The sequence below is a fragment of the Ascidiella aspersa genome, chromosome 1 (genome assembly GCF_963924565.1).
Source record: "Ascidiella aspersa chromosome 1, kaAscAspe10.2, whole genome shotgun sequence".
In the NCBI taxonomy this organism is placed as follows: Eukaryota; Metazoa; Chordata; class Ascidiacea; order Phlebobranchia; family Ascidiidae; genus Ascidiella; species Ascidiella aspersa.
In genome coordinates, this window is record NC_139447.1 from 14,947,205 (window position 1) to 14,958,796 (window position 11,592).

An 11,592-nucleotide genomic window follows, 5' to 3' on the forward strand; every position below is an offset into this window, starting at 1 on the left:
AATTTTGGAATTAATGTAGAAAATAAACTATGAATCAAAATATAATTCGCTGGTTATAGCGGACAATAGTAAGAATAAACCGTTACAGTTTAATGATAAATGTGTATAGTCATGCTTTGCAGGAGTTTTTAAATGTTGTCTATGCAAACATTAACAACAACATTAATAGCCATTTGATTATTGAAAAAATGTTAACCACTAGTTTAGACAATAACACTGGTCAACAGCAAATTTCAAATGGAGATGTGATAAATTGATTCCTAATGTATTTTCGGCGCTGATCCTGAAAATGCCCATCTTTTTTCTATCAAGTTTTTGAAATATTCGTATTTTAATTTTGTTCGATGTTTTGCTGATTATTATTATAGGCACATTGCGCACTGTGACCTTATCCAACTTTAATGTGACTCACGCACCACTCTATCTGTGTGTTTTACCGATATCTCCAAAAGCAGTATAGTAAAGATCTTTATTAACGTTTTTGTAATTAAGTAGTGAATTTCCAGATGTAAAATTACCTCCTGAGCTGAGCATAAATGTTGTTTAAACAATTTCTCATAGCAGAACAAAATCAAAACGATGTTTGGTGATGCTAGATTTTAATCAGCATTTTTGTTGCTTATCCTTTTAGATTTGTGTGACCAAAGACAAGCAATGAATCACTTCAGATATCAATAAGTTGGACAATTGTACTTAAGCTGTTAGATTTAGCAAGAAGACCTGTACCACACAACGCCCAAATGTGTGTTTCACTTCCTCCTCATGGAAGTCTTGAATTGTCCCTGATAAAAGGGGGGAATTTCTTGAATTTTTTTCACTGTTAAAAGCTGTTGGTGAATGGAGTTAATAAGAACAAAACAAAAGTTTAAAACCAATTATGTTTTCCAGACAGATTTAAACAGCCTTACTATAGATATTTTTCAAAATAAAAGTTATAACTGCTTGTATTAGGATTAAAATAAAACCACTTGCTTGAGGTTGATGTAGTATTAAGACATAAAGGAAATAAAACTTACACAACCTACAGTAGATGGTCCTTTTTGTTACAACAGTTGTGCTACCAACTTCTGCATTACTAAGAGATTAAGTCTATAAAGAACTGTAAGTGGATAATATCACAAACGTTCCCCTTAGAAAATGTTTTTGCTCTAGCAATAGAAAAGTGGGGTTTTATGTTTAGCATTCCTCTTCAAAAAGTTTTCACTACTAAGCTAAGCAAAACGATAGGAATCTTGACGGAAAAAAATATTAGTAAAATTATGAACGATGCACAATGTAAAAAGGTGAAATTACGCTCTTGGCCGCCATTTGGTGACTGTACTTTTTAGAAAATAAAAATTGCACTATTTTCCAGTCAGTGTTTATGATCTGCTTAGCTCAGCATATAGATGGGTTATGTATGCCACTCAAAATGCATTTTCTGCACACTTAGTTGAACTTCTTTCCAGAAAACCTTGGTTCCGTTAGAGACAAACCAGGTTGGAAAGTTTGGCCTGCGCAGGGGATTTATCCCCCGCACAGTAGCACTTTCAGCCGCCGTCACAGCGGCGCATTTTATAGAAAATGTGTTCAGCCGCGCAAACTTCTGTATGAAACTTAACAAGCACAAAAAAAATTGGCGGGCCGCATACTGAAGTTGCATAACATGTTTTAACGCTAGTCTATAAGACGTATATAATATAATGCATCAAATAGAATCCCCTGCGAAACGCTAAAAACGCACAGTTCGGCGTTTTGGTCACGCATCAGTGGACAACAGTCACGTGTATAGTGACGTCAAATTAGGCAATATCGAGCAATATTGCATATTAAATGCTACACTATCCAACTTTTTAAATATTTACCTGCGCACTGCGCCCGCACACCAACCAAAAATTGCGCAGTGATTCAAGTATTCTATGAACGCTGTAAGTTTAATGTAAATTCGCAATTTACAACTTTCGGTAGCCTAATGGTTTATTTTCAGCCGCGCAAGTTCAAGTCGAAATTTTAGTTTCAGCCGCGCATTTTTTCAGCTGCAAAACATCTCCCCCGCGCAATATCCAAAGTTTCCAATCTGGGAGACAAACAAAAACGACATTTTAAGCTTTAAAATCCTGTTACCAAGGATTTTATAAAGGGGAATAGTTGAAAATTCCATCATAGAAGTAGTATTGTGGTGGGATATGCCATACTTCCAAGACCGGACGATATTTCTTACAATTATACAAATACCGCTATTCAAGTGTATAGCAGTCGGTGTGTTTGATTGTATGCCTCGATTTTAAATGCCCGGTTCCAGCTTTTACTTTATACCCAAAAACTAGGGAAATTATCACACAGGCCTCAAGACAAAACAAACTGGTAATTTTGTGTAAAACAATCTTAGTCGCGGCAGAAATCAGTTCAAATATCATGCAGCGGAAGAAATCAGTTCCGCTTATTTCTAATCAAATGCGCAAAACTTATATCTACATCTAAAATCATACCAAACACCTGGATCTAGATTAAAACAGTCCAGAATGCAACTATTCCCAAAACCAAAAGTGCGGTTGTAATTGTGACCTTCGTTGTGATTTTAAAACGCATTAACGTGTTAGTCGCATTGATCGATCCGCGCCATTTTGTGTCTAGGTTGAACAACAAACCAGGTAAATGACATAAATGCGTTTGTGCATATGTTTAATTATTAGTTGAAACGTCGTTAAAAGGGCCTGATCAAGCAGTGCAGAGCGAATTTTTAACCTATTTAAAACAATAAACTTCCACAATTTCTTCGGTGCTTTTTCATTTAATCCATATTTTGTGTTTTAAGTTATTAACTCTAATTTACCTCTAGCAGTGTTACAACAATTTACTTAATTAATTAGTCATGACTTCGATTAAGCGTACTTAAGTTGCCTGTTTTTTATGATTTGGTTTGTCTTTTAGCTTTCGGGCATAAAGACTTGACTTGACGTAAGTCTTTCGGACAAATGACTTAAAATTTGGTCGCTATATGTTAAGATTTACCAAAGAGAATATAGGTTATAATCTCTTTGGATTTACCTATAATAATTTGACACTTTATTAGGATACAAATGACTTGAATTTTGCTTAATTTTCTACTACAATGACTATGATTCGACCTGCTATTTTCGCAAATGAATTCTTTTTAACCAGGGAGTCGAACCGGAACTTTATGAACCGGTTTTGGGTCAATTTTATCCGAACCGTAACCGAACCTGAACCGGTTTTTATAAGATTTTAAGGAGCCGAACCGGAACTGAACCGAATAATTTAAAAGTACCTGAACCTTAACCGAACCCAAACCTGTAAATAAAAGCGGTTCGCTCCTCCATGACGTCACAACTTGTATTTTACCGAGTCAAGTTACGCCATATTCGAAATTTCATGAGAAATATATGAATATTGAATGGATAAATCGTTTATTTTTTATTTTTTAGATATTTCAATAATGAGTTGCTGTTTTTTTAATACGTCACGTAACTTAGCTCTACATTTATCGACCCACATTTTGAGATTTAACGCAAATTATATTGTATCTGAACCGGAGCTTTATGAACCGGTTTTGAAATAGCGATGGTCGAACCGGACCTAAATCGGAACTTTTAAATTACTCCGAACCGAAACCGGAACTGAACCGGATTCTGAAAAAATCCTTGAACCCGAACCGAACCTGAACCGGAAAAGTCAAACGGTTCGACTCCCTGTTTTTAACACTGGCCTCGAGACAAATATATCAATTCAATCGTAGCTTGCAGAAAATATTTTCAACTAATGAGAAAACGCTATTGACGTGTCGTTCCGCATGACAAGGCGCAACTCAGCAGACAAACTGTAAGAAATTATTGTTTTGAGTTTGGGTCTTTAACTTTAACCTAAATATTGTAATAGGACGAGGGTTCTTTACTTCTTGTCCGGGAACCTCTTAAACAATTTACGAAAACTCGCGCCCCTCTTTCTAAAAATTCTAAAAAACAGCCACAAAGCACAGACCGTCCAAAGAAGGGCTTAAATGTAAAACTAGCAGTTTGTGAAAATTTAGTTTAGTTTATGTCGTTTTTTTTTAGCTCAATGTTAGTTTGGCAACGTTGTCATATCAAGCATCTGAAGCACATTAAAGTTGTTTGTTATGTCACAATTCTGATTGTATTAGCATTAGTTAAGCAGTCATTTAATTATTATTGGAAGTTGCTATTTGATTGGATCACTCTTTTACGCTTGCACCCGCTATAATGATTATATGTAGATTAGAACTACTTTTGTATCCTGGTAAATAGCATCTTCCTTAATTATTATGCACAATCAAAATAAAGTAATAGATGGTCTGCATTTTTGTGACAGGTGAACACCATATATTTATTCTAAAAAATTATGTGTAGTGTGTACACCTGAATTGGTAGTCATCATTGCGCACCTAATCTGTAGAAAATGGTTGAATTTTGTTATTGTCTTGAACTGCGGTGTGCAAAAAGGGAAAAGCTTTACCATATTATTATAACAAAATATAGGCAAAAATTACAGCTCATAGTAGGGGTTGACTATCGGTCAAAAATATTGGTATATATCGGTGTCACTATAACATTTAGTTTAAATATAAGGTATTATAAAAAATCTGATCGGGACTTTCCTAATGCAGACTTGGACAACTAGATATATTTTAGCTTTTTAAGTTTTGAATAAAAATGGAGTATTTCAGTATTTCCAAAATGGATTAGAAATATATATTTCTTTTTATTATTCTTAAATTAGGCAATTTATTCTCATAGGACTTAAGAAACTAAAAATGACTAAAACTTGTGGTTTTTGACTAAGAAACTAAAAATGCTGTTGTTCAACGTAGCATTTTTGGTAAAACACAAATTAGATTAGAACTAGAAATATGGCACACAAGCAATTTCATAAATAAGAATTAGCAACACTTTGCTCTAGTTTTTTTTAAATATCTAGTTTTTCAAGTCTGCACTAATACATACCTGAAACTGGTGCTGCCCAACTGGGATCGTTGTGTAAAGTGCCTTGAAACGCAGACTGGTAGTTGGCTGCTGACAGGCTCTAGGGTTGCTAATATTGTGAGATAGTTTGTTGTCAATATTTTAACTTGGAGTATTTTATGTATTTTGTTAAGATTTAGATAGTAAATAATCATATCAAATGTATTCTATTTGTGCAAATGGCAGCTCGAAACCGCTTTTCCTCCAATAACCAATCCTCAGGTATGCATTTTATTTATTTAGAATGCTATGGTAATGCAAGGTTTTTAAATGAGACAAAAGTTAAACAAATGGTTGATTATATAAAACAACAGCATTTTACAATAACAAAGAGCCTTTTGCTAAAAATAATATCTAAGACTACAGTTTGTAATTTGTTTATAGAAAAAAAATCATGCGATTTTTTTCAGTATGGACACAGTTAACTATATGTGTATGATTAGTATGAACATATTAATTAAATAACTAAATAATAATCGCTGTTTTCTATTAGGGAGCTGGAGTATTACACAGACAATTTCCTCGTCATTTAGCAGCAAAGAAACTGATTCAGATCACCATCAAAGCGACGGAGAGGAAGATCCACTTTTAAATATGAGTATTGCAAGCAGAGATCGCACTTCTGAATTTCATGCTGTTATGAAATCTTTAAAAAACAGACAGGTTTGCATTTTTGTGGCCATTTGTAATTAAGAGAGTTTATATATTATATGTATATCCAACACTTGGTTAAAAAATTATTTAAAAACAATTTAAACTAGACAGGGTGTGCGGTTTTTGTATATTTTGCTAGGGGGTTATAGCGCGGTTCTACTATATTATACCAGGGGGGGGATAGCGCAGTTCCACTATACTTCACCAGGGTGTTATTCTATATTCTTTCAACGGGTCTTATTTGTCAGTGTCCATATACTCCCAATGTTGTGCTTCCAGTTTCGGTGCTTTAGCAGGCAAAAGCGGATGTGGCCCGAAGTTGCGTGTTATAGGTTAGACATGGTGCACTTTTACAAGATTGATTGCCAGTGGTCTTAATATAAATTTGGCTGCGAAGCAAACCTATAACTTGTCTTTATAATTGAAAAATATTTGACAATTTTTTCTTGCACCCCTATACGCCTCTAATTGGGGACAAAAATCAATAGTGTGATGTGTTCGATTTAGTTCTTTACAGCTATCTACTCTAATATAGCGGCAGAAAACCTTCAATACAGAATTTGTTCATATCACTTGCCTTATTCTGGCCGCGAAGCGGCTGGCTCCCTGCTGTGCTTTTTTTGTCCAGCGCGTGCAACATCCATTGTGCAAATAGTCTCGGTCTTAGTGAATTATATGGGCCGAAAATTTATTTTCGGGACATATCTTGTTTTTGCCGTTATTCTTTTTTGGTTTCCTATGGTTTCCTATGGTTTCCTATGGTTTCCTATGGTATGTTTCAGACCGAGTTTTGTCCGAAGCTTTATAGAAAAAGTAGACATTGTAGAACCTTCAAATTTTCAGACATGGCGTAGAGTGGTATGTAGGTGCTTTGTAAAAGTTTATGAGGCTGCACTCCCAGGGGCCTTTGCTTGGGGGGTAAAAACCTGAAATATTGCGTTTTAGCACTTTGTAGCTAACGACAGCCATCTAGCAGCAGAAAAAATTTCATACAGAATTCGTTCATATTCGCTTGCTTTGTCCAGCTTGTGAAGTGACGAAGCGACTTACCGCGTGCTGGGCTTTATTGTCCCGCGCGTGAGACTTTCATTGTGCGAAGTGGCACCTCCTAAACTGGGCTCGTGCGACTTGCATTTTAAAACGAGGCTTCTCTTTACTAAAATTACCTAATGCTGTTAAGAAACATCTTATTTTACCGCCGCAAATTTAAATGCAAAATCTGGTGGCAACTCTAATCCAACATATCAACACCAGGCCTACACAACTTAAAATTGTGTTGGAGTAACATACTATACAGTAGAGATGTTCAAAGCAGAATATCGGCGAATCATTTATAATGCTTGCTTTCAATGCGGCGTTAGTTTTTTTCGGGCAACCAATTACTTCGCGATAATCTTCGCCTAATAATTAAGTGTCAATAGGGTGTATTTACCCCGGCAAATTTAAATGCAAAATCTTGAGGCAGTCTACGCCTCTCTGTTAGCACCTGTCGTGCATCTTGCTCCAACCAGCATACTACCAACATCAGGCCTAAACATCTAGCAAAACTTTCGATTTAATAGTTTGCGTATTAGGCACATAATAGTGTTTTTCATATTGTTTAAAACTACAGATTTAAAGCCTGTTTTAACAGTGATTGCTCGGCCCAAGCCATGGTAAAAAATTACCGAGTAAAAGTTTGCAAAAGTATAGCAAACCATAGGCGTTAAACCATTTTTAGTCTTTATGAGAATAATAATATTTGCTTTTCAAACACGTAAGCTGGTCAAAATTTAATAAAATGACCATACGCATTATCTACGTAAATTCTATTTATCAACTATATGTTTCGATCATTCCCCAAATTCTACGCCATATTTGAACCCCTTTCGCATCAAAGGCATAAGTTAAGTGGGGAAGTTTTCGGCCCATATCTGTTTTTGCTTGCAGAAACAAGTTAAGGAAAATAAAAAACAAAATATATAATATAAAGTACACAATACAAAATATTAAAAAAAAAAATAAATAAAATAAAAAAAAATAAAGTAAAAATTGAAAATAAACACTAAGCCCTAAAAATATACCCCCTGGCAAAATATACAACAACCGCACCCCCGTCTAGTTAACTTATTGCTCTTACAAAACAACATATTTTACCGCCGCAAGTTTAAATAAAAAATCTGCCAGGCAGTGTACACCACTTTGTTTGCAATTTTTTTTCCATCAAAAAATCACTTTAATTTCTATATTTTTGGTTAATTATTTTCCCCCATGGGTTAATTATTTTGAGTTGAAGGTCAAAATTTTGCTGTGAAGCAACCTATAATTTGTCTTCATAATTGAAAACTATTTAACAATGTTTTCTTTAGTTTTTTAGACACCTCTAAACACAAAAATGGCCGAATTTTAATTTTGCCCCCCTAAAATACTCCCCTATTTTCAAGAGGTAAAATGTTTATTTTAACATCAGCTTTAAATGGTTCTCTAACATTTGTGAAATTTTCAGATTTTTATGTCATTTCCTTCTAGTGTAAATATATCATGGAAATTTCCTAAAGTGTTGTGCATTTTGACCCCCCGGATAAACAGTTCAGGGCTAATGTTTAAAATTTTGTTACTTAGCATTGTATATGTCATGTATCCATCATCCATAAATATATCAGATTTTTTTTACATTTTTTCATCTCTGAAAAGTGCCGAAAACCAAAATTAACAAAAAATGACAGTTTTACCCCCCTAAAAACCACCCCTTAGAACCTAGGCAATTTTTTTTTATATTAGAAACAACTTTGGAAGGGTATTTAACAGTTGTGAAAATTTCATGTTCCAACTATGTTTTTTTCCTTGTCAAAAGTGAGCCATAAAAAATTAACTGAAAAAAAAAAAAAAATAATAATAATTCGGACAAAAACAACATGTGTCCAAAAAAAAATTTTTTTTTTCGGGCCACATAATAAAAAAATTTTAAGATATATAATATTTTTGACAAAAAGTATGACTGTCTTATCCAATAACAAATTACATCATTAATGTGGTCAAGAAAGGTTTATTGATTACATTGAAAAGTCAAATGTTTTTTTTTTGCGAGAATACCACTAGTAATGGACGAGTACTGATACTGTCACATGGTATCAGCTATCAGGCGTCGTCCCGGATAAATGATTATACAAAATATGTTTCTGTAAATTAGGGTAATCACTGTGATAGGGCACATTTCAGATTTTTTTATCACTTCTAACCCTTGATGCTGTTACACTTTGCTTTTATCTTCATTATTATTTTAAATATGATTAGAATATCCAAATTTTATTTTTACCTTTAGCAAAATGGTACAGCTTTGCATCAAAATCCAAGAAATTCATTAAGGAAGCATTCTGAGTTTTCAAAGTTTGCTCGGTAAGTTGACATACTGTATTATTGTGAAATGACAAATGCAGTATTGGAAGATTTCAATAACCAAAATTTTTTAAAGCACACACGGCTATTATATATCTTTTTTTTTTGTATCTGTAATAGGCTTTATTTTATTAACAAAAGTAACTGTAGTAATATTAAAATGTTATTTACTAAAATATTTTTAGAATTTTAGATTACCCAATATTTGGCCACATATTAAGTCATATAAAAAATCTAACACTTATGTGTATATCAAATAAACTTAATTGAACAATTTATAAACATATAACTAGTGATGTCCAAAATCTTGTATTCTATTTCTATATACTGATACCAATTTAAATCATTCACTATGCTCAGCCAAGCTAAAATGTTTAAATAGGAATGTATACATAATGCTTTTGGTTTTGTTATTGTTTCCTGTGGGTGTTTTTTTTTTAAAGAATGCTCTAGTTACCTCAAATTTAACATATTTTATTCTATTTTACAGATCCATTGGTCAAGATTTGTCACGCACATATGAAAAGTTGGAAAAATTGACCTTACGTAAGTATTCTTTTTTAAAGTTGCCTTATCGACAAAGTTGTCCAATTTTTTTTTTAATTTCAAAAGTGTGCAAAAAGAGGACCCTGTTTGATGATAGACCAGTGGAAATCCAAGAACTTACATATATTATAAAGAAAGACATTGACTCGCTGAAGAGAAAAATCCAAAAGCTTGAAGAAAATCGCATGTCATATCAACCTAATACCAAAAAGGATGCCCAAAAACACACAACATCTATTGTGCGAACATTAAGGGTAAAGAGTGTTTTGTTATAATTTTGTTCTGATACTTGGATTTAATTATTGTTCAGTACAATTGTGTTGGTAAATTTTGAATGTTGCTGTAAATAAGTATTTGATATTTTTCTTCTAACTAATGTACTGTTCTGTAGTCCAAACTTGCCCATATGTCGGAAAATTTCAAATCAGTTCTTGAAGTAAGACGTGAAAATATGAAGCAACAAAAACTACGAAAGGATCAATTTAGCAGCAGCAATCTTTCTGCATCTATGCCCCCTTCTGCCACTCAAGGCAACAGTGAGTTTTACAGATCCGGAGAGAAATTTTAATCCAATTACATATCAGATGCAATATATTGTGAATTAATTGCACTAAACAAGACAAACTGTGTGTCAAGCCCATGCATCTGTTCTCACTTTCTTGGACGTACACATGTCATAAATTAAATCATAATCTGCAACATAAAATATGTTTTTACATTTTATAACTAAAAAAAATTAGGTTATAGTTTGACTTAAAAGGTTGTTTTAACTGGAATTTACCTTTTGCCATTTGATTCAGCTGGTGGTTCAGTGCTTTTAATGGACGAACATCGGTCAGAAGCAAACAAGTCTGGATCTGTTGCAATATCAATGGATGGAGGTTCCAGCAGCCAAACGATGCAACTGGTGGAGCAACAGGACTCCTACATCTCAGAAAGAGCCAACACCATGGAAACGATTGAATCAACCATTGTTGAGCTGGGAAACATCTTCCAACAACTTGCAACCATGGTAAAAGAACAGGAGGAACAAGTTCAAAGGTAACGTTAAAACATATTTATAGAGGGATTTTCCACCGCTGCATTTAAATAAAAAAAAAACGAGATACCGTCACAGGTCCACTGAAAACTGACAAAGTGCACAGTATTCGGATTTATTTTTTTTATTTTAATTTACAGAATTGACACAAATACGGAAGAAAGTGAATTGAACATTGAAGCTGCCCACACAGAAATCCTTAAATACTTCCAAGGCATTACTTCCAACAGATGGCTTATGATTAAAATTTTTCTTGTTCTTATTGTATTTTTTATTGTTTTTGTCGTTTTCTTTGCTTAGTTTATTTCTTTTATTGTTATCCCTATTCAGTATTGTCCTAAATTTAGCGAAAAAAAAAGTCGAGATAACTTTTGAAAAGCCCGTTTAATGTAAAAAAATTACCTGCTTTTCCTATTGCGGAAATTATCTTGTAAGAAAAAATGAACCTTATTAAAACTTCGTTGTCGGTAATTAATTAGTTTAAATACCTAAACGTTATATAATTCAAACTGGTAAACATTCGTACATAATATACTTCGCTCATAGATTGTTACTTCTACCAGTGTATTTAAAATGATCCATAGAATTAATTTGTATAGGCAATCAAACGTATGGTTCATCAATGAAGTAAACCAATTTGAACATCGTATTCTATATTATTCTTAAGAATTGGCCTGGTTGGTGTGTGATATCGACAGGTAGTGAGATCGACTTTTTACGAACACGGTTTTGCCAAATCCAATTTGTTTTGTTGCTTTGTAAATTATTCGCGTGCGGTGCGAGTCCCTCAACTTATATCGGCGCACTTCACCTAATACTTTAAACATGCATGGGATTCAGTGGTGGTCCGCTAACCCTTCCACTGTATAAATTACATTTTCGTTGGGTTGTTGCATACCGGTCATAATTTCGGTCGTTTTTTGTTGGATAGCACATTAAAACTCCTAAAGGTTTTCATATGTGGTATATATTGCCATACCCTGTTGTAAATGCAATTTATTT

The 11,592-nt window shown here is 33.7% G+C and overlaps 1 protein-coding gene across 1 annotated transcript; it reads left to right on the top strand.

The window, feature by feature from the left end:
* The first annotated feature begins 4,942 nt into the window (after window positions 1–4,942).
* On the top strand, window positions 4,943–11,239 carry LOC146167976 (syntaxin-5-like). Its single transcript, XM_083391248.1, has 8 exons — window positions 4,943–5,198; window positions 5,470–5,639; window positions 8,932–9,005; window positions 9,496–9,551; window positions 9,618–9,805; window positions 9,943–10,087; window positions 10,352–10,592; window positions 10,731–11,239. Exons 1-8 carry the CDS (start codon window positions 5,156–5,158, stop codon window positions 10,888–10,890), a joined length of 1,077 nt encoding a protein of 358 aa, XP_083247374.1. The 5' UTR covers window positions 4,943–5,155; the 3' UTR covers window positions 10,891–11,239.
* Window positions 11,240–11,592: the final 353 nt, after the last annotated feature.